Source organism: Theropithecus gelada, chromosome 4 (assembly GCF_003255815.1).
Source record: "Theropithecus gelada isolate Dixy chromosome 4, Tgel_1.0, whole genome shotgun sequence".
Classification (NCBI taxonomy): Eukaryota; Metazoa; Chordata; class Mammalia; order Primates; family Cercopithecidae; genus Theropithecus; species Theropithecus gelada.
The window spans coordinates 4,371,056-4,395,375 of NC_037671.1; the positions used below are offsets into that span (position 1 = coordinate 4,371,056).

Sequence of the window (24,320 nt, forward strand, 5' to 3'; positions counted from 1 at the left end):
GGGAAAGAAATGTCCCAGGCGAAGACTAAGGAGGAGGCTCCCCAGAGCACCCCCGCCCCCTTAGCCTTGCAGGAGTCCTCCCACCAAGGGCTTTTTCTCAAAACAGGGCAAGGCCTGACCACAGCGATCTCATTCAAAGGCCTGGATTGTGGGGTTTTTGTTTGGGGACCCTTATAGCCGTGCTCATAACTTGGAGAAAACATCCACACCGACCCTGTAAACGCTAGTTCACAGAAAGACCATTTTTAATATGAAAAGAGAAAAACAATTTGAAGGCCCCACAATTTGTTGTCTAACAACATAATTTCAAGTAAAGTGAGTATGATTAAAACATCTTGATTTCACAAAGCCATTCAGAGGAGGCTTCGACAAAAGCGAAGTGGCCCAAACCCCGGAGGGTCACATCCCGGCTGCTACAAAACTCGGCGGGGCGGCCCGCTCCTGCGGCCGGGACAGCGCGGTGGCAGCAGGGGCCACAGGGACCCGCAGATTGGCACGCCCCTCCCCATCCCCACAGTGCGTCTGCACCGGCGACTCTGCGGGGATCGCAGCCGGAGGGCGGGCTGGCGGGCGGGCCCCGCGGCTGTGCTCAGGCATTGGGGTTTGTCCTCATGAGCTCCACGTCGGCGTGCACCATCTCCCTCACCAGCTCCTGCAACACAGGGGTGGGCGTGAGGGAGGAGCTTCTGCCACCCTCTCCTGGTGACACCCCACCCCGGGTGTCCGCCCCAGAGAGGCCTCCGCGTCCCTCATTCCAGCTCCGCTCACTTCTCCCGCACCCCGCCCTCCGGGCTTTGGGCATCGCAGGCGCCTCAGGCGCCCGACCCTGAGAGCTGCCGCCCTGCAGCCCGGGGCCCCGCAGCGGGCGGCGTGCGCCCTAAGAGATACTCACATCGAAAGCGACCCGGGGCTTCCAGTTCAGCTTCTGTTTCGCTTTGGTGCAGTCGCCCTGCAGAAAGTCCTAGGGAAGAAGAGGGGGAGACGAAGCAGGTGTGGGTCGGGGGGCAGCAGGTCCCGAGCCCCGGGAACCCCCACCGTTCCGCTCCCTCTGAGCGCACAAGGCTCCGGGGTTCCCTGCTGTCGGTCCCTGCTGCGCGCGTTCAGTTGCGGCTCTCGGCGCCGCGCCGTAAATCACTAGGTCGCGGTTAAGAAGGTGCTGTGCGGGCCCGTGAGGACGGTGACAGCGATCCATCCCCAGCTCGTCCCAGCCACCTCCACCCCTCTTCTCCCCAACGAGTCCCTTGGACTCTTAATGCTTACTTTTTATTTTTTATTTTTTTTACATTAAGTTGTCAGGGACACTACTGTGAGAACTGTTTCGAATTACTGCACTTCTCTGGCTAGGAGGGAAGTGAGTAAATCACCAGGCGCCCCTCCCAGTTGCCCGTGCCCCGCGCGCTCAGCTCCCGCTGCAGGGCTGGCCGCGCCAAGCGCCCATCCTACCCACAGCCAGCAGCCCCACGGGGGAGGGACTTGGGGTGTGGGGCGCGAGGTCCCAGGACTCGTGGACCCCTCTGTCTCGGTGGGAGCGTGCGACCCTCTTTCTAAGGCACCATGGATGTATCTTCCTGGGCGGTGGCTTTGGGCTTTTTGTACCCACAGTAAAGTCAGTTCACATGGCCTCCCGCACACACACGCGTTCATAAAACGAAACTGGAGTTTCCCGAAGCAATACTTAGCCTTAGCGTCCAGGAACTCTATAGACGGTCTCTTCTATTCTACCCCTATTCTACTCGGTTTGATTCTGTTCCTAAGAAAATGCTGATCTCGACCCACTTGTCCTTCCACGATCCAGCACGGAGCTGCAGCCAGCAGCTCTGCAGGACCCCGCACTGCCCGCCAGTGTCCCCTCTGGGAGGGCGTTCCTTCTCCCGCTTTCCCCAACTGCTCCACTCTCATTTCCATCTACTTAAGAGGCGTCCTTGGAAGGAAGGCTGGCGAAAACAAAACCAGTGGAGAAGAAATTAATCCTGCTCTCAGCCCCTGCTCACCAATGTCTTTGTTAGAGCTCTGTGAAGACTGATTTACCTGAAGATTGAGATGAGTTCAAGATGAATTACAAAATAGGAAACAAGGAAGAAAGGAAAGGAGGAAAGGAGAAAGAGGGGAAGGAAAGGAGGGAAGAAAGAAAAAAGACTTTGAGATACATAATTGTTAGAAGTGAGATAAATATTTAGCTTTTCCATACACAAATGTACTCATCAAATAACACGCGATGTGATTCCTCGAAATAAACGGAATGCGAAGGCAGTACGACAACAGCTGATGTTTGTAGGAGAGAAATACTCGATTATTCTATTTCAGCTACATACAAATTAAAGAACAGCCTAAAAGGAGTTTCATCGTGTGAAAGTAACAGACAGTCAAGCTGCCACTGAAAGCCTTTCCTGCTTATTTTCTTCAGACTTCCCTGAAACTTGGCAGGCGGGGGAATTTGTTCTAGATTCATGACGGGAAAGGTCGGGAGGGCAGGGGCGGGACTGCTTTGCCCTGGGTTTGGAGCTCACCTTCTCTGCTAAGCCTTCTAGAGTAGAGGCTGTCTGGATCCTACTGAACGTCTGCACCCGCGGGCTTGAAATAGGGCTGCAGCAGAGTACACGGTGACTCTCCCTCTCGTTCTCATCATCCATCACGACTTTTTCAAACGCTTTGCACTTCGCAATACACTAAAGTACCAGTTTCCTCCCCAGAGTGTTAATAATACTAAAACAAGTTATTTCTGCTGGCCCTAAAAGTCCATATACAGATTCTTCAGGAAAAGTAGAATACAAAAATTAGTAATTAGCAATTTAACATAGCGCTACAAGGAAACAGCAATATAAGCAGAAAAACAAAGTAATTTATTTTTCTTTCCCCTCCCTAAATAAACTTGTATATATTTCTACAGGCTTCTATTTTGCTATAAGCGTCACACAAAGATACCCTTTCTTTTTCCCCAGAGGAAGCTGTGCAATGTGGAGTCATGCAGCCCATCCCTCCCCTCTCTCAATCCTATAGCAGCTAGATGGTGTGGAGAAGCATGGTTATTGTTTAATCACATCACACTGGCTGTAAATCAACCAGCACGGCATAGGATGCAATTCATGGCTGTGAACTTACAGTTAGCAAAACCCTAAAACCCGGTTTGGCTTCAAATAATCTTGGTAGGCTTGGGAAATGGAGCTTTGTATTGTAATTATGTTTCCTGTAGTTTTCTACAAGGAGCTCATAATATAAAAACAACCAGGGAACTACCATTAAGGAAAAAGAAAAATGGTTTTTAAAGGCTTAGAAACAGACATTGCTACCATACACTGTAAAAGTATTTCATTGAAACCAGAGACGAACCCAGTTAAACTTCTCAATTTAGTTTTGAGCCTAGCTCCAATACTGCAGTCTAGCTGCTTCCTTTAACCTTCTGCCAAGGCTCTGTCTCCCTGAAATTTAATTAGACCAAGAGACCTTGGGAAGAAAGAGGATGAGGTCCCCTTAGAACAAAACATCGGCTCTCCATGCCAGCTGCTCCTAGACTGACATCTGGACTGGGCAGTAAGCTTATGTTCCAATCAACTTTTAAGGAAAGATGACGAGCATCCCAGCTTGTTTTACACTTAACTGTTCCTGAAGGAATTTCTTATTTCTTCCCACTGGTGTCATTTATAGAAAAGATACAGTCAGTGGTTCATTCTGCATGGTTCTAGGCACAGGACACACCTAAAGGGTGGCACGGGGAGGGCCTGTGTGGGAGAGTGCACGTAGCTCTAGAAGGAGAGCAAGGATGTGGATTCCCTTCTTTAAATAAGGCTTCCTGTGGGCTGAGAAGAAATCAGGTGGTGGATACTGTGTTCATACAACGGGTCCGAACTGCCATGCTCAGATACAGAACTGTGAGGAGTGAGAGGGGAGTGTGGGCCCTGATACGTGTTCCTTTAATCTTTACCTCCCTCTTAAAGATTTTTGAACTTCCACAAATCTCCTCCGCTAGGGTATAATCAGCTCCTCAGGACAAGAGAGAAGAGTGAGCTTATCTGCTGCGCTCTTTTCTTCTTTTTTGACAGTTCAGTTCCTTCATTATACATGTGCTTACAGCCTTAGTATGACAAAAGCCGAATTAAAGTGATGATTTTACGTACAGCTTCCAAAATGGACTTCGTGCACTGGGTGGTCTGGAGCTTTTCTTGAAAAAAGAGAAAATAAAGCTTTGAGAAAAATTTAAAGTATTTCTATGTGAATATGACATTTCCTGAACTCTGGCCTCTGGTGTCTTCACTGTTTTCATGGCTATTCCTTAGGTGAACTATACGGTTTCAATATGTAATTTATAATTGTCAAATTCAATTAGGTTTCACTGAGCATTTTACAGCAGCAAAACAGCAGGAGCAATGTCTGGGTCCACATGGCCCTTCAGATTTCTGACTCACGGACCGTGTGTATTCATTTGACCTTTGGGAGCTGTCCTTTAGCTGTGCCATCCACACGTACTTCTACGGAGTTGCAAACAGCAGCATGGAGGAGGGCACGTTTGGCTGCAGCCATTTTTTAGGCTTTCCTGGCTTATGCTCTTGTTAAAGTGAACTGATAAAAAGCCAGACCAAATGCTGGAAAAGTCATTAAGCCCGTTTCTGAGCCCACAGTAGTTAACGCAAACTCCAGAAAAGGAGAGACCACAGTGTGCCATTATCTTCTACCCTAACTACAGGTCCCTTTCCTCGGATCTCTTCCATCTAGATAACAACGCAGCTTTAAAATCACACTGGTTAGTTTTCATTCCTTCCCCGGATGTTATTTTGATCATTCTTTAACACATTCATTCCCTTTGATACTCCCACCTCCATACCACTTTCTCTAAAACCACTGTGGGGAATGCTATTAAACAGATTGTATCACATAGGATGATTTTTTGAAGTTCACAGTCTCATTTCATTTTCTCCCCTTTTCACTGAGTTTGCTTTGGGAAAACTTTAATATTTAGTTCAAACTAGATGTCGGACGCTGCATTTCCTCAACAGGTCTGCTTATAAGACTTGCAAAGAACCTGTTTAGGTGGAGAAATATTTTAAGAGTATGAGATCTTTTGGCAGACTATTGTTAAATTTCTAATGTACCTCTTGGAAGAAATTGACTCTTGAGTGCTATAAATAGGAGAAGATGTATGGACAGGGATGTTAATAAGGAAAGCCGAGACTGATGAAAGCCTTGGCGAAATGTCTTCAGGAATTTAAGATACAGAGCTGTGAGTGGCACTTAATATTCTTTTCTTCCCCCTTCTACTTTTCTTAGAAAAGCAAAATTGAGGAATAGCTTAGGTTCCAAGGGAATAAAAGAATGCCAATGAATTTGGTTCTTGATCCAACTTTCTGCCAGTGTAGAGTGAATAGGAAAGCTGGACTCTGGGGGTAATGTTTCTTTTTCAGAAAGACAGAGCTGCTAAACAACAACAAAAAGCCTCAGGAAAAAGCTCTCAAGCCGCACAGAGTATCCTAGTCAAGATTCCAGATAGTTGAGAATAAGACTGGGAAATAACAAAAAATGAATTCTGAAAGCTCCCCCAGAAAATTTGCAATATACGATATCTCTTCCTGGGTGTAGCTTGAAGCCTTCCACGCTCACGAATTTATCCTTTGGTTTAATCCTTCCCAAAGAGGGAGCGAATGTCCGGGCAGTAAGAAATGCTGTGCTGTTAACAGCGGTAATGAACATTCCCCCCTGTTCCCTTACTGCTGTCTATCCACACAAACTGAAGTGGACGTCAGACCTCTCCTTTAACGACAGGGGCGATAAGAGAGGAGAAGAAAACAGCAGGCGGTCCTGTCTGCTCAGGAAGCGGACTCGGTGGGACTGTCCATCAACAGAGGCTAACGGAATGCCGGCAGAGCTCAAACAATGCTCAGGCAGCCTCAGGGAAATGGAGTCAGCACTGGCCCGCGGAGGGTGCAGGCAGTGGAGAGGAAGTGGCAGAGGGAGCAGAACAGCTCGAGCAGGCCCTGCACCATGGCCTCGTCCGTGGCCACCCTTATGGAGGCCGCTGTGTGGCAATCAGCAATGGTGTAGACTTAGAATAAAACCACCACGGGGCACTCCCACCGTCACCACTGTCACCTCTGCTGGGAGCCTCCTTAGATGACTCAGGATGTGTGGTCCAGTCCTCCTGGATGGTGCCTAATGGGCACTTTAAAATCCTCTGAGCACCCCTCTTGCTGATCCCACTTTTCTGATGGGATCGCAGTTGGTAGATTTTGTCATTTGGGATCAGCAGCTGTTAAGCACTACTAAACAAATGGAAAGAAATGCATCCATCCATATGCAAGCCCCAGATACCAGCGGCAAAGTCCGGCTGGCACAGTAGAGCTTTCGTGGAAAGTAAATGAGAACACGGCCTTCATTATGTGCCTGCTTGTCAATAAACCATAGGGTGGTAAAAAAAATTACAGGTGTTCACTTAACGAAAGGAGAACTTAATGGCATGTGTAGTGCGACCTATATATAAATGGATCATTTTCATTTATATTTAAAAAAATATGGTTGACATAGTTGACATAAAACAAGAACTGTAGCTAGGCAAAAAAGGGCTCTATAAGCTACACAGACAACATAATTATTTAGGAGAAATACAGGATTTAAGCAAGTTAACTTCCTTTTAAACAAAGTTTTAAAAAATATTCTGGAGAAAGACCTTTCTGGCAGACATGCTTGAGATGTGTGGAGATGAGTGCGTCAGTCCTCTTTCCTCCATGGGATGAACCGCACGTGGTCTACGCGGTTTATGCCACCCCAAAGCTTGTTCCTTTTCCCAGACCAGGTGGTTGCCCTGGCCGCGTCCCCCTGCCCATTGGCTGCCTGGCCTTTGACTGGGACAGAGGAGCACGCCCCCCACCTCCTGAGTGGGGCCCAGCCCAGGAACATGCCCGCTCTCTGCCCTGTCCAGCCCTGTGCAACTTTGAGGCCTTCCCTGTTCAGCCAGGCAGCAGTCTGAGCCAGCTGAAGAGGAAAGCACTTCTCAGAAGCTGCGCTGGGAAGCTTCTGGGGAGCTGCCTACTCACAGGTAGGTGTCTAACAGGTTTCTTTAAATGAAATAACCATATAAGACTTTGGGGATGTCATCTTGCGTCATACATATTTATAAGGTGTTGTGTCTGTCTGTACCTGTTCTACATCTATAATTGCAATCGTGGAATTAATTTTTTGTTAGCTTTATTTCTTGATCCCGGGTGCTTACAGTAGCATCAACCTGGGGAAAGCTAGATTAATTACTGTAACTAGAGTCCTCTTAGTTCCGGTTACTTCACTGATCTCCACTCTGACTAGCTGAGATGGGGAGTGGCTGACTCACAGCTGCAATGCAGGGGCCATTTAATGAAAAGGAGATAAGATTGTTAGTGACCTCAGCATTCCAGGCTTCAAAGCCAGCACCATCTTGGTTGGAAATTACTGGTTACTGTTAATAACTGGATCTAGGGTGTAAAGATTTATCCATGCTGGAACGAGGTGGCAAAACCCTGAGGACAGGAGATAAAGCACCTTTGACTGGACCGATTAGCGACTCTTGTGACATTGCTGGCAAGTGGCACCCTGGATACAAGAGGCCGCTGCACTCTTGCCACTTAGGACTTTCTACCCTCAAAGCACTTTATAGACATCAGCTAATTAAACCACAAAACAATCACATCCAAAATGCAACTTAGGAGATTTTGTATCTGTCGCAGGTGGCCTCTTTCCTAGAGATGAAAGTTCTGTCAAAAGCAAAGTATCTCGGAGGTAAAAGCTAAAGTAATTGTCATCTGGCTTATCTTTACCCTGCACCTTCTCATCTAGGAATGCCTACCTAGGCCACAGGGTATCCTGAGTTGCATAAGAGGAAGGTAATTTTCCTTAAGCTTGTTTCCTTCTAGTTTGTTAGGAAATCTACCCACCTCTTAGAAATGCCCCAATACCACCACCACCACTGCTTTGGACATTAGTACTACACAGTACAATATAGATGGGATTTTTTTCCTTTGTGGTTTTTCTCAATGTATACAGTATATTAAGTCCTCCAATTCAACACACCTCACTTCAATAATCCATCTCCCTCCCTCCCTCCCTTCCTTCCTCCCCTTCCTCCTTCTCCCCAATCCAAATATAAGTAACATAATAGGGTCATTCAAACAGGGTCTTTCAAACATATACCCATAGGTTCCTCCAAATATTCATTCCCTCAGCCACTTCTTAAGAAACTCAAGGCCTAGTCAAACACCTGACCACATCCAGATTCTTGCTTTCTGGCCATTCCTCTGGGGACTTTCATATTGGAGAACAGATGAAGACAATTACTATGATATTTGTTAGCAAGTTTTTGGAGAGGTATGGAGAGGAGATGAGCATGACGACGACTCTTTAGGTTTACCGTAATTCTGTTATCACCCATTTGGCCACCCATCATCACAGGAAGGCTATACTACATGGTCAGGTGTCTATACTACATGGTCACCTGGCACTTCTTCTTTATATCTTCATGAGAGGAACACAGTCCTATACTGAAATGCATCTGCAGAGGTATTTCAGTTAAGTACTTGAGAATGTCACAAAGTCATCTAGTGGTCAGGTTCTGCTGATTCCTAGTCCAGCAGTCGCAACACTCAATAGGACAAAACCCTCCATAGTATGTGTTGTAAGCAATACACTTCACACACATTAATTTGGGTGGCAAAGAGGTCTCCAAGTAATAGATGGTATCAACACACAGAAATATCAACTTAATGCTGGATGGAAACTGACACAGAGGAGTCCATATTGTATGATTTGCTGTATGTGAGGTCCTAGAACAGGCATCCATGGTTATAGAAACGAGATTAGAGGACAGGGGAGGAGTACTGACTGGGAAGATTCACCAAGGAACTTTCCGGAGTGATGAAATGCTCCTTATATGAATAGGAGTGTCGGTTACATGAGTGCATGCATTTGTCAGAACTGATCAAACTGCAGTTCAACATTTGTGCATTTCACAGTATATAGATTTTATCTCAAAACAAAAATTTGATCAGGTGTGATAGCTCATGCCTGTAATCCCAGTGCTTTGAAAGGCTGGGGCAGGAGGATTGCTTGAGGCCAGAAGTTTGAGACCAGCCTGGGCAACATGGCAGGACCCTGTATCTACAAAATAATTTTAAAAATTAGCTGGGTGTAGTGGCACTTGCCTGTGGTTCCAGCTACTTGGGAGGCTGAGGTTGGAGGATTGCTTGAGCCAAGCCGTTTAAAGCTGCACTGAACTATGATTGAACCACTGTGCTCTAGCCTGGGTGACAGAATGAGACCTTGCCTCTAAAAGAAAAAAAATTCTTAGACACAACCAACATGGAGACATTGCTGGAGAGACCTGGAATCATAAAGTGGCTCAACCACTTAACTTTTTCTTAATACCTCTGAGATTCAGGTTTTAAATCTGTAAAATGGGGACAGCAATGCTTGCAAAGTTGTGTGAGAATTCAAAATTGCACAGGAAAAGCAGCTAGAACTATTTCTAATTCATCCTCTACAGGCTTTCTATCAAGGCTATTATTTATCACTAAAATGTAGGAAAAATGATTCTTTTAATTTCTTGTAGTAACATCATGGATGAAGATATAATATTTTTAGGTGGGCTGTTTTAGTTTTTCTTTGATACTTACATGCAATTTTACCCTGCACCCCAACCCTTCCTCTAGTTTTAGATAATCATTTTCTGAACAGCTGTAACAGAATGTAGAAGATTTTGTACTCTGCTGTCCCTCAATTTCTGCAGACATTTCATAGGCTCTTGCTTGCTTGTTGCCACATATTTACTGCTTTAGGCCTTGGGGAAGCGAACATGGACCAGAGAAGGCTGTGGCTGTCATGAAGTCCATGTTCCAGCACAAGAGTATGCAGAGACGCGAGTTTCGGCCGATGGGAGCGTGAGGGAGCGACTGCAGAGGGGGCTGGCTTGTGGGAGGGTGGGAGGGCACTCTACTGGCTGGGCGGGGAAGGCCTTCCTCAGAGGTGACTGGATCAGAGATCTGCACAATGCGCAGGGGCCGGTCACAGAAAGATCTGGGGTGTAAGGGTCTCTTGGGGACACTGCAGGTAAAAAGGCCTTAAGGGAACCTGGAGAGAAGGCTGCTGTGACTGGGCATGGAGAGAGGGGGAGGGGAACCCATGACCACGAGGCTGGGAGGGACACAGAGGCAGGCACTGTTGGCCTCCCTGGTGGTTTCTGCCACGGAGCCCAGGCCCTTCCCAGCAAAGCCACATGGTTGCGAGGCTCTGCTGTGCAGTCACAGTGACTGTGCCTTGGAGTACCTACAGCCTGCAGGCTGTGGCTGGAGGTTGGAAAGCTGGCTTCCACTTCCTACTTCAACTTGATGGAGTTTACAAGTCTGACTTTCTGGTGCCAATTTTTGAAAGTATGGAACTGACTATAACTGACATTAGGTGTAAGTATTTTTAAGAAGGTGCACGAGTCGCCCTTGCCCTGCATGGCGCAACTCCCTCCTCCCCTGGAAAATCTGCCACTCTTTGATGTGCTTGGGCCTCCTAACCTAAAAGCACCTGGCGACTCAGGTGCAGGCCACTGCAGCGGAGAGTCAGGACTGCACCCAGCTGGCCCTGAAAGACGTGGAGACTAGGGGTCACCAGAGGCCAGAGGCAGTAACCTGGCAATGCTACTCCAGCACCTGCTAGGGTGTGCTGTGAAAGGGCTGCCCCTCTTCTGGCCAAATGATGACACACTCAGCCTCTGAGGCCGACTGAAATGCTGCTGCCCCCTTCATTTCTTCCTGCCTGCAGTGAAGCTGTGGCCCTGAGCTCTCCTTGCTGGTTAAGGGCCTTCTCCTTTCCCAGTAGCTCTCAGGAGGATGAGGCACAGCACTGGAACTTGCCTGAGTTTTGAAAACATTTTTACGTGACTCTTGTGTGTATGTGTCTTTCTCTCTGTCTCTCTCTGGGTGTGTGTCTCTGTGTCCGTGTGCACTGTGTAAAAGTCCACCCATTTACAGTAAGAACCCACTCACTTTGAACTCCATCCTTTACTGGCCCAGCACATCGAATATGGAGTTTGGGCTTTGCTCGGAGCCACAGGGGGTTTTAAGTACTGGGGCATATGCTGTGATGGACGAGTTCAAAGATGCCTGCAGATGCTGCCTTGAGGGTGAGAAAGAGGGGCAAGAGCAGGGGGAGAGACCAGCTAAGAGACTCCAGCCACAGATGTGGTGAGAGAAGATGGCGGCCTGGACACGAGGGGTCGGGTGGGGACATGGCGACGGAAAGGTGTGGGTGCACTTGAGATGATCTTGGAGAAAGAGCAGAAAAGGCCTCCCTGGGGTTGGAGGTGGGGGTGAGGGAAAGAGAACTGACAGAGAACTCCCAGGATGTTTGTCTGAATGAGAACCTTTTATTGCTTTCAAAGACATTCCATGAATCAACACTGCCAGGAAAGAAGTTCTCCTAGTGGAGTCTGCGTGTGCCTCTCGCCACAGCCCTGCCAGCATTGCATGTCATCTCCTTTTTCAGGAAACCTCTCATTTCATGATGAGAGAACAGGGACTCTTCCAAAAGATTACTTCTAGAGCATCACCTGAGATCTCTCATATCATTGCATGGAGCACGCCTTCTTGTTTTGATCCTGATTTGAAGCCAAAGCCTCTCTGCTGAGAAAGTCTGCTTAGCTCTAAGAAAGGAGCTCCATTTCACAGGTCCTGGCTATGCTCCTGTGAAAGGGAGGCTGAGGGGAAACAGCTTGTCTTCTTCCGTGACCCTGGTCTACGGGACAGGCAAGGAAAGGGTTAAGGCAAGCTGTGTCCACTGTGCAACCAACATGGCCCACTTTCATCCTCCGGCTGCAGCAGGAGGAAGTCCGAGAGGGGGCCTTTCACATGACATCATAAAAGCCTGATTTATCGCCAGCCACCAAACATCGAGAAAATCATAACATCCTTTCAGGAAAATGCAGTGGAAAATAATCAGGCTGACTTTGATGGGAGCTTTGGTGGGGACTCCGAGTGCGACACTGTGTGGTGACCCTTGGCAGGTGCTTTGTTTGCCATTAGGGCCAGCCTCACAGACAAGTCTGAGGGTCTGTGCTGTGCAAAGCCCACAGGGGAGTGCGGCCCTCAAGTCTGCAGGGCTTGGTTCATACTCTGCCAACTTGCCTAAAATGATACTTTGGTGGATGTGAAAGCACTCTGGAAAAGACAGCTCTATCCAAATGTGAGAAATTACCGATTACAGCCTGTACATAACCCACAGCCCCTCCAGGGAAGCAGGGCCGGCCTCGGCACCTCCAACACTGTGTCTGTGACTTGCTCTTCTCTGCTCTCAGCTGGGGCTATCTTTAGGATACTACTGTTTGGTTAGAGCCCTTTCCTCACAGGGCACTTTTCCTACATTGTATTTCCAGATTAACCTGCCACCGTGGCAGCCCTCCTCGTCACAAAGAGGACTAGGAGACGACAGAAAAGAGACACTCCAAAATGTCGGCAGAAATAGAAATAAAGGGATGAGATCCGCGTGCCACAAGTCATCTCTTCCAGGAATGTCTGCATCTCTTCGGTGCTTCTCTTGCTCAGTAATTTGATAAAACCACCAGCAGGAACCTCCTCTGTGATCTGCACAAAACGCTCTCCAAATAAACACAGGAAAGAGGGACAAGGGTGGCCTGGAGTGTGGGATAGTTCTAGAATTCTGGCCACATCAATTCTAAAAAGCCTGTTGGTGTAGAAAGTAGGCCTATCTTTGCAAAGTCATGCCTACTCTGAAGGTCTTGGGATTCCTGAGTTTGGAGAAGACAGACATTATAAAGATTGAGCCAGGGCTGACAAAGGGCTAGCCTGAGGTTGAAGGTTGGCAAAAATCAACACCTGGATTCAGTTCAAAGTTACTTTCACCTCATTTAACTGTTATACCAGCAAGTGTGCAGCATGAAGATTACTCACAAGGTGAGAACACAGCCACCAACTCCTCTCTGGCCATCCTGAAGGTGCCTGGAAGGTCGGTGCTGATGCGGTCCCCATGGAGGAACAGGCTCCCATGGAGGGATGAGCCCCCAGGCTGGAGAGCTCAGGGCCTAGACTGACACTACGAGCCTCGGACTGGGGGCACTGGCTGCCACACAGGCAGCCCTTATCATGCTGCGGTTATGTCCTTGCAAGTTTGATTCTTACACACACCAGCGGGCCCCGGAAGGTCTGCCCATGCCTCACCTGCCCCAGGTTCTGTGCGGGAATGGGAATGGCATGGAAGGCAGCAGGAAGGAGAGGTGAGGCCTAGGCCTGGCCCTGCAGCACAAGCTCTGAACCTGGGCTTGCCTCACCTGCACGTGGGGGAATGCCGGGACTGGAAGAACTCTAATGGCCTCTCTCCAAGCTACTGCTTGCCATTCTGCCAAGCCTGCTGGTGCTCGCATAACACCTTGAGACTGCTTCTGTGCCTTGGGGACCCCGCACTGTGCCTCCTAGCCTAGCACCAGGCATGGCTCCATGGCAGCTGTGGCAGCAGAGCAGTAGAACTCAAGTTGTCCCAGCTGGGCTCCATCTGGCTCGTTGTCTGCACTGAGTCTGAGTCAAGCCAGGTGTCTGGGGGAGCCGGGTGACTCAGCACATTGTCAGGTGGCAAAGGGTGGTGGAGAGGCCTCCCTTGGCCCTGGTCACCCTGCACCTCTGCCCAGTGAGGCCTTTCCAGGCATCTTTCCAGGCCCAGGAGCCCCGCAGCTGGGCATGTGCTTCCCGGTCGGCCCCGCAGACGGCACCTGTGAGAAGGCAGGTGGCCTGGAGGGTGGAGGTCTGACTTGGTTCTGGTGTGCTGAATAAGGCCGCCGAGGAAACTACTGATTCACAGTCTCCCCCGTGAAAGCACGGCTGGACTTTCGGGGAGCTGTCGCCGATGGCAAGTCAGGCTCTCTGGGTGCCTATGCTATCTCGTGGCACCTCATTGCCCTGGGTGGAGCATGTCACTGAGGCACTTGCATAACACATCAATAATGGCACAAGGGGGAAGCAAGTTCCCCAACACAAATCACAATCCAGTGGCCTGACCTACTGCAGACTGTTGTGGGGACAGAGGCCTCTATGCAGAAGGCTCACAAGTGGAGTTCCCTCTGCAGTGGGCCAGTGAGTCCCTGCACTTGCTGTTCAGGATGGGTTTTTCACCAGTTTAGGCAAAGGTTCTCTGAGGGCCCTTAGACCAGCAGCAACACACCCCCGGTCCTTTAGCCTTCTAAGAGTCCTACGAGGCAGGCAACACACCCCCGGTCCTTTAGCCTTCTAACAGTCCTACCAGGTAGGCAAGGAAACGGCGGTGCTGGGAAGTAGGTAACTTGCCCTGGGCCACTCGAGGTGGATCTTGGATTCAAACCCAGGCTTCTCTGACTCCAAAGACTAGGTTACTAGCCCATTAACGTAGACCACCTCCCCTGGGTGTCTTCTCTCTTTAGTTATGTGGTAACAATAAACACAAAGCCACGTGTTCACCACCACGTAGAGGCTGAGGTGTGTAAAGAAAGAATCTGCCGACAACAGGGACAGAAGAGAGAGAATATGCTTCTGAGCTCCAGAGGTCCGGGTTAGATTAGAGCAGAGACAGGAACGGAACCTGAGAGTTAGAAACAAAGGTGGGGGCATGAGCGACACCAGGCAGAAACGGGCATGGGTCTGTCTCTTCATGTCAAAGTCCCACGTTAAAACAGCCTGATGCAGCCCTGGGTTTAGAGCAAAACAAAAATTCCACTGTTTCTCTCCAGCTGGAGATGAAAGGTTTCACAGAGGGAACCCTGGCTGAAGAAAAAGCATCTTTGATTCGGTTAATTAACGTAGCTTTCTCGAAAACACAGATCAACTCCTCGAGTGCCATCAGGATGGTCGTGATCCTGAACTTTATAAGTAGCTTAAACACAGGCCAGTGGCTCTGTACCCATGGATGGATTCTATGCCCCAGCCCCCAACCCCCGACACTATGAGGCCGTGAGACTCCCAGAAGACTTCTCAGGCAGGACTGGGCTTTGGGGGGCATTATTCAAGGAAGTATTGCTTTTGAGGATGGCAAGGAACACTCAGAGCCACCTGACATGGGGACTCTGGAGTTTGGGATACTTCCAAGGGACCTTTGCTTGGTATCTGTCCTCTTTAGAGCCCTCTTTTCTACAAGAGGAACCCAACTCACAGAATTAGAAAGAACTCCCGGGGTCTATTTCATACCACCACCACGACTACTAACAAATATTCCTTAGGGTGTGGAGAGTGAGGGGGACCCTGTCAACGGGACCTGCATGAGTAGAGTGAGTCTGGAGCTACACGAAGACTTTATCTACAACTACTTAGCTCATGAGTCTGGATAGTGAGAGTTCAGAAAGCGATGCCCTGAACTCTTCTTATTCCACCCTGGTCAACATTATTCATTCATGCAGTCAGCCCAAAAGCTTAAGGTCAGTGATGGAGACTGACACAGATGGTGATCTCCGACAGGCACCTGTGCCTAGGGTAGGTGACAAGGGCAGGCTAGCAGAGAAGGAGGTGGGTACCTGTGGACGTGGGGAGAGGGCCCAGGCTTGAAGAGGAGCAGGAGCGGAGGAGAGAGGGCTTGGTGGCGGCCTCGACAACACGCCATGTTAAGGATGCCACTGAGACACTTGCAGAAACAGATACTGGGTGACGTGCCTAGCATTCTCCCACTGGGGGAAGTGCTAGGATTAAGCTACCTTCACAGTGGGACACAGGAGGGGTTCACAGGCCAGTGAAGTGAGGGCTCTTGGGAAATACTTCCCAGAGAAGATTTTCCCTGAGCTGGCTTATGAGGAATGAGCAGAAGGTAGGAAGGCAAAGTGCAAGGCTAACAGTCCAGATGCAGACGGCTGTTCAAGGACCCAGTGGTGTTAGAGAACCTCCCAGGAACCGCCGCGTTTGGTACGGCTGGGGGCCAAGTAGAACTCTCTTGTTTGCTGAATGTGGACTCCCAGGTGCAAAGCAGTCATCACCAGGCGAGCATGAGCTTTGGAGTCAGATCCCAGTGAGGCTGGGCACGGTGGCTCATGCCTGTAATCCCAGCACTTGGGAGGCAAAGGCAGGTGGATCGCTTGAGCTCACAAGTTCGAGATTAGCCTGGGCAATATGGCAAAACCCCATCTCCACAAAAACTAGCTGGGTGTGGTGGTGCATGTCTTTAGTCTCAGCTACTTGGGAAGCTGGGGTAGGAGGATGGCTTGAGTCCGGGAGACGGAGGTTGCAGTGAGCCAAGATCATACCACTGCACTCCAGACTGGGTGATAGAGCCAGACCTTGTCTCAAAACAAAACAAAACAGAACAAAACAAAATGAAAACACAGATCCAAGCTGAATTCCAGTTCTGCCACTTACTTCCTGGATGCCCTGAACCTCACTGGGCTTAGGTTCCACTATGTATAAGCCTGTTGAATGGTATCTACCAATACTAAAGATCAGAGATGAAATCAGGCCTGATGTTGGATAAGTGCCCAACAGACAGTAGCTCCTGCCAGTGCAGTCAGTGACGGCTCTACTGGGGCCCAGGGAATGCAGTTAGACCCTTGAAGGATGTACCAGTCCATGGCGCCAGCTCTGCAGCACTGTTGCCCAAGGCTCCCCCACATCACTCTTCAATTCTAGCAATCTGCAGCCCTCCTCGTGCAGTTGGTTCCCAAGAGCCTGGGATATGCTTCCTCCTCTTCATTTACTGAAACTGTGCCCATGGAGAAGCACATGGGATTTAGGGTCACAGAGACTTAGGTTGACACTAGATTCACCACTTTTGAGGTGGCTTGGTGTCCTCATCCTCATGCATGCCACCCCTGCAGGTGTGTTAAGCACCTGTCACAGGATAAGGCCTTCCATGTATGCTGGCTCTCCTCCTGCCTCAGGTCCCTCTTTAAGTGTTGGCCACTCCCCAGCCTTGCACCTCCCTGACCTCCCCCTCTGCTGAGCGGCTCTCTGAGGCCATCCCACGCCCGTGGAACATGTGGGATGTGGCTCTGCCTTCTAGGTGCCCGTTTTGGAGACAATACATTTCTTACAAATGGCAGGGCAGGCTGCCTCACGTGTGGTTCCAAAGCACGAGGAATGTGCCCTTGCGTCCCCACAGTGCTGCCCAGGGCTGCCGACACAGCAGCCAACCAGACGCATGGGGAGCTCAGTTCTACTGTGGGGGCACTGCCAGTAAACAGGCAAGCAAGGAAACAACCAGGTGGTTACCAGGCCTCTGATAAGAATAAAATTGGGTAATGGGGGGTCACGAATGCCAACAAGGTGCTCTTTAGGCAGAGTTATGATTGACAGTGGGGGCTGCCCCAGGAAAATCTCGAGGTGGAGGGAGCGGGCTGGGCTAGGGCCCCAAAGGGCCGGCTGGTCAGACACCCTGAAGTCCAGAGTGGCCCTCTGGGGCTGGGGTCAGGGAAGCTGTTACAGGTGGCGGTGGCTCCACAGCCACGATACTTATTTCTGGCGTCCTCAGGAAAGATCCCTGTATGTATTTCTTCCTCTGGGTGCTCATCAGACCCTCTGCCTGCAGGTGGTCTTAGGAGTCCCCTTGGGGAAAGTTGGGTGGCCAGCCAAATGCTGGAGATTGGACTGGACTCATTTTGGGACATCCTGACACATGCTGTCTCTGTCATTCAGGGGCTGCTGGGGCTCACTGAGGTCCTCATCCATTCCTGTGCAGCCTGGAGTTCCTGGATATAATTCAGGGGCTAGTCTTATGTTCCTCAGGGACAATCGATGTCACTGTCACCATGTTAGTGAAGACAAATGGACAGAAATATGCCCTGCCAGCTGGTGGCACTCAGAAAGTGCCATGGAGCAACACAGCCTGCGTCTCCGAATGGACAGAAGAAAAGCTTTATCTTCTTCCTGTCAAAGGAGGAAATACCTTGGGGAAGGTCAGGGTGTTGTGTGCCCGGCAAGTGCCTGCCTGACCCCAGCCTGTGGCAGAACCTGAAGGGCCACTGCGATCTTTATCAGGTGACTCAGTGCTTAGCACTGGGGAAGGGCGGAGCATGGAGCAGGCACAGAAGGTCCCGTGGAGAGGCCCCGAGCAGCCCAGGCAGGAGTGCTCCGTTCTGCTGCTCAGGCCAGTACCTCCAGCAGTCAGGCACGCACAGCTCATGTCTCTCAGATGATTTCTCTCTCTCTTCTATCCCTCTTCTCTCTCCCTTTCCTTCTGCAGGATTTAATTAATTGAAAGTCAGGTTTTTAAATACTGGTCAGCCTCCTGTTGGATATTTGCGGTCTGCCCTGGTGCTCCCCCATGCATCTCTCTGACTTACGTTCATGAAAGGTGAAACGGAAATACCCCAACAATTCGGCACACTTCTTTTTTCCCAAACAGTGGAAGCACACTAGGAAGTTCCTCAGAACCCCGAAGGGCCTCATTTCACCTGCTCCTTCAGGATGTCCCTGTCCTTTCCTACTGGCCCCGGCTCAGAAAGTTCATCCTGCCTAGCATGCTCCTTTTCATCCTGTTGTCACTCACTTGGAACCCTGCTCTTCAGAAACAGAGGGGACAGCAGCAAGCTTCAATTACCTTGAAATTTGGGCAGTTTCCATTTATTTAATTTTTTTTTTTTTTGACGGAGTCTCACTCTATCACCCAGGTTGGAGTGCAGTGGAGTAATCTCGGCTCACTGCAACCTCCACCTCCCAGGTTCAAGCGATTTTCCTGCCTCAGCTTCCTGAGTAGCTGGGACTACAGGCACGCGCTACCACGCCTGGCTAACTTTTTTGTGTTTTTAGTAGAGATGGGGTTTCACCATGCTGGTCAGGCTGGTCTCGAACTCCTGACCTCAAATGATCTGCCCACCTCGGCCTCCCAAAATGCTGGGATTTTAGGCGTGAGTCACTACACCTGGCCAGTTTCCATCTTTAAACCTACCCCAAAGGCATCAGTTCTATAACTGTTGCTCAGATTTGTCTGAACATTTTGGTTTTGTCAGGGAGAAAATAAATTTATCCTTCAAAATCTCCACCTTCCCCCTAAGGGGAAGGTCAACCTGGTCTTTGTCCCCTAGGTTGGAGAACAGGGCTCCATGGTGACCATCGTCCTGGTCTTTGTCCTCTAGGTTGGAGAACAGGGCTCCATGGTGACCATCGTCCTGAGTCGTTACGCATAACAGACGTGGGGTAATATTTTGACTCTATAAATCCTGCCTTCATGATGGCTTCTTGTGTCTTTGTGAACAGCAGAGGTGGGCAGCGGTACTGGTCCCATGTGGGTGACAGGCAAGCTGGGCCTGGATGGTCTGTCTCTCCAAGTCCAACAGGAAGATCAGGATGGACCTCGGATCTCTGCTCCTAAAGCTGGGCCCCACGAAGCCCCTTACCTTTACTCCTCACGGAGTCCCCTTTCTCACTGAGGTTTGTCCCCTATTTTAAAATAGCTGTTCACAGAGACTCTTTGGGGGCTTGAAAATAGCCCTGGCCATAGGCAAGTAGCACAACCACATCATGAGGCATCTGCTGACGAAGGAGGCATCCTGCAGAGCCAGTCCATACTTCCTTTTATTTTCTTTTTTTTTTTTTTTTTTTTTTGTTGAGACGGAGTCTCGCTGTGTCACCCAGGCTGGAGTGCAGTGGCCGGATCTCAGCTCACTGCAAGCTCCGCCTCCCGGGTTTACGCCATTCTCCTGCCTCAGCCTCCGAGTAGCTGGGACTACAGGCGCCCGCCACCGCACCCGGCTAGTTTTTTGTATTTTTAGTAGAGACGGGGTTTCACGGTGTTAGCCAGGATGGTCTCGATCTCCTGACCTCGTGATCCACCCGCCTCGGCCTCCCAAAGTGCTGGGATTACAGGCTTGAGCCACCGCGCCCGGCCACTTCCTTTTATTTTCTTATCCAGCTACTTTTCTTCCCCTGAGTCTCCCCAGATAAACTGGTGATTCTCAACATATCCTGTGGAGTTTGTGAAAAGTAGAGCTTGGTGAGGTCCTCAGCCAGGTGAGATGCGCCGGAACCTCCAAGGGTGCCCTCATAGAAGGTGTCGGAGGATTGATTCACCAGACCAGACAAGTGTGGAGGGCAGGGACAGCATCTCACTCAGCTTGGTGTCCCTGGGACCCAGCCCATTTGGCAGGACACACAGGCACTGTAAGGAAATGCAATTTCCTTACACCTTCCTGAAAATGAACCCTGACTGCCCACGGTACAGGTGAGACCCCGAGGCTCTCTTGCTGCAACTGTGCTTATCTCCAGGTGGCTCTCAAGGTGCTCATCCCTCCCTCAGCTCCCATGGCATAAATGAGGCAGAGAGCCTTCAAAAGTCCTTTTAGCAGAGTAGGATGTGGTTACCAGGGCCTTGGGTAGTTGTGGCGGTGCTGGTCAAAGGATACATACCTATAGCTAGGTGGGGACGGGGGAAGTTCAGAATAGGCAGATGCGTAGAGATGGGGTAGAGAGGTGACCACCTGGGCCAGGGTCGGGGTGGACACTGGGGACTGCTAATGGTTATGGATTTTTTGCCTCCGGTGATGAAAATGCCCTAGAGTTGATTATGGTGATGGCTGCACACTGAGCAGACTAAAACCCATTGATCAAATACTTTAAGTGGGTGAACTGTATGATGTGTGAATTGTACCTCAATAAAATTGTTTAAAAATTTAAAAAAGTTGAAAGTCTCTTCCCAGCTCCCCTCCCCTCTAAAAAAAAGTCTTTAAAAACCCTGAGAGGAAACAAAGGAGAAAAGCACCCTGCAGGTGGATCCTCTCTAGAGGCCAAGCCTGACCCCTCAGCTGACAAGGCTCCCAGGGTGGGCGGCCCTTACCCAGCTCCCGCTGTCCCCAGATACCTCCCCTCTGAGCCCCAGGGCCCAGCCCTGTGACCGACATTGCCCCAGGTCCTCGGCCTGCTCTTCTGGCAAGGAACCCCCAGCCTGCAGGTGGGTCGGCACAGCACCTCAGCTTGCAGCACCTCAGCCTGCAGCACCTCAGCCCCACAGCACCTCAGCCTGCAGCACCTCAGCCTGCAGCACCTCAGCCTCACAGCACCTCAGCTTGCAGCACCTCAGCCTGCAGCACCTCAGCCTCACAGCACCTCAGCCTGCAGCACCTCAGCCCCGCAGCACCTCAGCCTGCAGCACCTCAGCCTGCAGCACCTCAGCCTGCAGCACCTCAGCCTCACAGCACCTCAGCCTGCAGCACCTCAGCCTGCAGCACCTCAGCCTGCAGCACCTCAGCCTCACGGCACCTCAGCCTGCAGCACCTCAGCCTGCAGCACCTCAGCCCCGCAGCACCTCAGCCTGCAGCACCTCAGCCTCACAGCACCTCAGCCTGCAGCCACCAGTAGCCTGCAGCCACCAGTATGAGGATCCACTCTTCCTCCAGGGACCCACCCCAGGAGGGCCCTCCACCACCAGGGAAGACCCCGATTCCAACTGAGGGAATGTGAGCGATAGCAGATGGCACTGCAGCTGTGACTAGGGCCTGTCAGGTGGACTGCAGATTGCCTCCTGGAAGCCTCTGCTGGGCATTCAAACCTGCCCCCAACACGGCCAGAGCCCTCCTGCCTTCCTGCTGGCTTCTCACCTTCGCCATAAATGGGCTGCACGTGAGCCGTGGGCTGCACTCCCAACAGGCTCAAACCTTTGCTGCTGCCTGCACCGTGCTCCTGCCTTTCTCACCACCTTTGCTGCTGCCTGCACTGTGCTCCTGCCTTTCTCACCGCCTTGCACTTTGTCCTCCCTTCCCGTTTCCCAGCTGACATTCTCTCCACTTTGGAAGATGAAATTTGTGCTCTGAGTCGGCCAACATTTCTCAGCATCCCCTGTCGGGAGGAGCCAGGTACCCTCCCACAGGGTGCTGCTCTAATCCCTGCTGCCCCCCAGGAAGGAGATCCCAAGGTCCCTGATAATTTATGGCGAAGAGGAGGGACTGTGAGGTTTTCTGGTGACCACAGAGTCAGGGTTCACGGCCACCCCCACTGCCGTTTCTTGCACCTGTACTGCCAGCCTTGCACCCACTGCAAGCTCTGACTGCTTCAGCCACCTCAGGGCCTGGCCAGCACCTGCATTCTGCAGATGAGGAAGCTGAGGCTTAGTGAGTAACTTGCCCAGAGTCACGAGGTTAGGAAGTGGGGTGTATCAGGATGAGATTCAAACTCTGGTCTTCTTTTTCTTTTTTTTTTTTTTGAGACAGAGTCTTGCTTTGTCGCCCAGCCTGGAGTGCAGTGGCGCGATCTTGGCTCACTGCAACTTCCACCTCGCGGGTTCAAGCAATTCTCTTGCCTCAGCCTCTTGACTAGCTGGGATTACAGGCATGCACCACCATGCCCAGCTAATTTTTGTATTTTTAGTAGAGATGGGGTTTCAGCATATTGGTCAGGCTGGTCTCGAACTCCTGACCTCATGATCCACCCACCTCAGCCTCCCAAAGTGCTGGGATTACAGGCGTGAGCCACCGCGCCCGGCCTACTTGATTCTTATACCCTGTCATCCAGCATACTTTCCCCCAAACTGAATGCAAGCCCCCTTAGGCAGAGAATCTGTGGTGCCTATTTTCGGTCACCCGTGCTGTGCCTAGCGTAGCTTCCGGCACCCATCAGCGCTAAAATATCCCATGGATGCTGTCTTGAGGGCAGAAAGCACTTTTCAATCACTGTGCAAATGGCACCTTCTACCCCCAGGATGGCATGTGCACGGCATGCTCAAGTGCCCGGGGACTCTCACCCCTGTCCTGGAGGTCCGCAGCCCTCGCCTGGTGTTCCCCATGCTGTCCTTGCCTTGTCACACTTGCTTTTTTCCTCCCACTCTCCCGGTCCAAGGCTGTGCCCTTGGCTTCAGTGTCTCTGCTTTCCGCAGGCTCTCCCGGGGTGGGCCCCTTTCTGCACACAACTTCAACCATGGCCTCTGTGCGAGGACATCACTATCTCTATCTTCAGCCTTTGCCTTTCTCTGGATTCCAGGGCTGCATTCTTCTTTCCAGCCTGACAGCTGCAGCCAGTGCCCATGGCCACCGCTGCGTCTCCCTTCTAGAGCAAGCATCTCCTGTGAGAAGTCTCCACGTGTAACCTCGCTTCTCTCTAGCACAGTGTCCTCTTCATTTCTCTGAGGACTTTTTAACAATCTGTGGTTATTTTGTCAATCCACCCACTACCCTGTCGTCTGCCTCCCTAGAACCTCAGTGCGTCATATGGACCCCTGTCTTCAGGACCTGGCACTGTGCCTGGCAGGCAGAGGCACTCCATCAGTATTTGTGGAATGCTTCAAGGGATGCTTAAAACTGAAGTCAGAATATCTCCCCCCAACTGAATGCACTTGTTCTTTTCCTGTTGCATTGTTGCCATTCCTCTCACTCACTCTCATCCTTGAGGCTTAAAATCTTGGTCACCTTCCTTCTCTGTTTTGCCCACTTCCAGTACCTTTTGCACTCAGGCTTTCCTTGTGTCTCTTCTGCACCACCGCGGTGGCCCAAGCCCTCAGGTCCCATGTCCTTGGAGGATGACAGCATCCTCCCCCTTCACAGACCAGCCCTCCCCTGCTCTTGGGTCCGTGCTCATTCCACCCAGTGCTTTTCTGTGACAGTCCCTTAGTCAGGACCCTCCATTACTTGCCAAATAAAAGCCAAACTCTCACCCTGACTTCCAATATCTGGCCACTGTGTTCTGAGACAGGGTCTGGCTCTGTCACCTAGGCTGGAGTGCAGTGGCACAATCATGGCTTACTGTAGCCTCCGGTCTCCCCAGCTCAATCAATCCCCCCAAGTAGCCAGGACTACAGGTGCATGCCACAGCACATGGCTAATTTTTGTTTTTGTTTTGTAGAGATGGATTTTTGCCACGTTGCCCAGGGTGGTCTCAAACTCCTGGGCTCAAGTGATCCACCCACCTTGGCCTCCCAAAGTGCTGAAATTACAGTCATGAGCCACTGTGTCCAGCCCGCTATCTTTCAATATGATGCCAACCTCCTTTTCCAGGTTTATTTCCCATTTTTTTCCAACTATACCCTGCATTCAGGAAAAGTCAGATTAACCAGGAATCAGGCACAGGCTGAAGACTCCCCACTTCGGCACACTGAGAAAACTCCCTGAAGAGGCATCATTGAGTGCCTGCCCACTCCAGGTCCTGGGTGCCCCATGTGGCGGGGGGTGGGCTGGGGAGGTTAGTTCAAAAGCCAGGTCAGAGGGGTCCTATTGGGCTCACTAAATCTCTTACAAAAAGACCACCTTGATGGCTCCTGTGGGCATGGGCGGTAGTCAGGCCTCTTGCCCCTTCCTTGCCCTGGCGAGGGAGGAGGGCTGGCAGAAAGGGCTGGGCTGCTTTGCATAAAGGTGACAAGGGCAGGTCAGGGCAGCTGGGCAGGTGCAGAGGGAGAGGAACTCCATCCCTTTCCAGAGGAACCAGTATTCTGCAAGAAACAATGACCAGGAA

General features: G+C 50.7%; 1 protein-coding gene across 1 annotated transcript in view; it reads right to left on the minus strand.

Annotated features, from left to right (window-relative positions):
* Window positions 1-222: 222 nt before the first annotated feature.
* The window catches only part of GMDS (GDP-mannose 4,6-dehydratase), a 630,071-nt gene continuing 605,973 nt past the window's right edge, over window positions 223-24,320 (minus strand). The window contains exons 10-11 of the mRNA XM_025382900.1: window positions 893-961; window positions 223-652 (exon numbers count right to left, since the gene is read on the minus strand). Coding sequence (XP_025238685.1) covers window positions 590-652; window positions 893-961 — 132 coding nt within the window. The 3' untranslated portion in view covers window positions 223-589. The remainder of the gene's footprint in view (window positions 653-892; window positions 962-24,320) is intronic.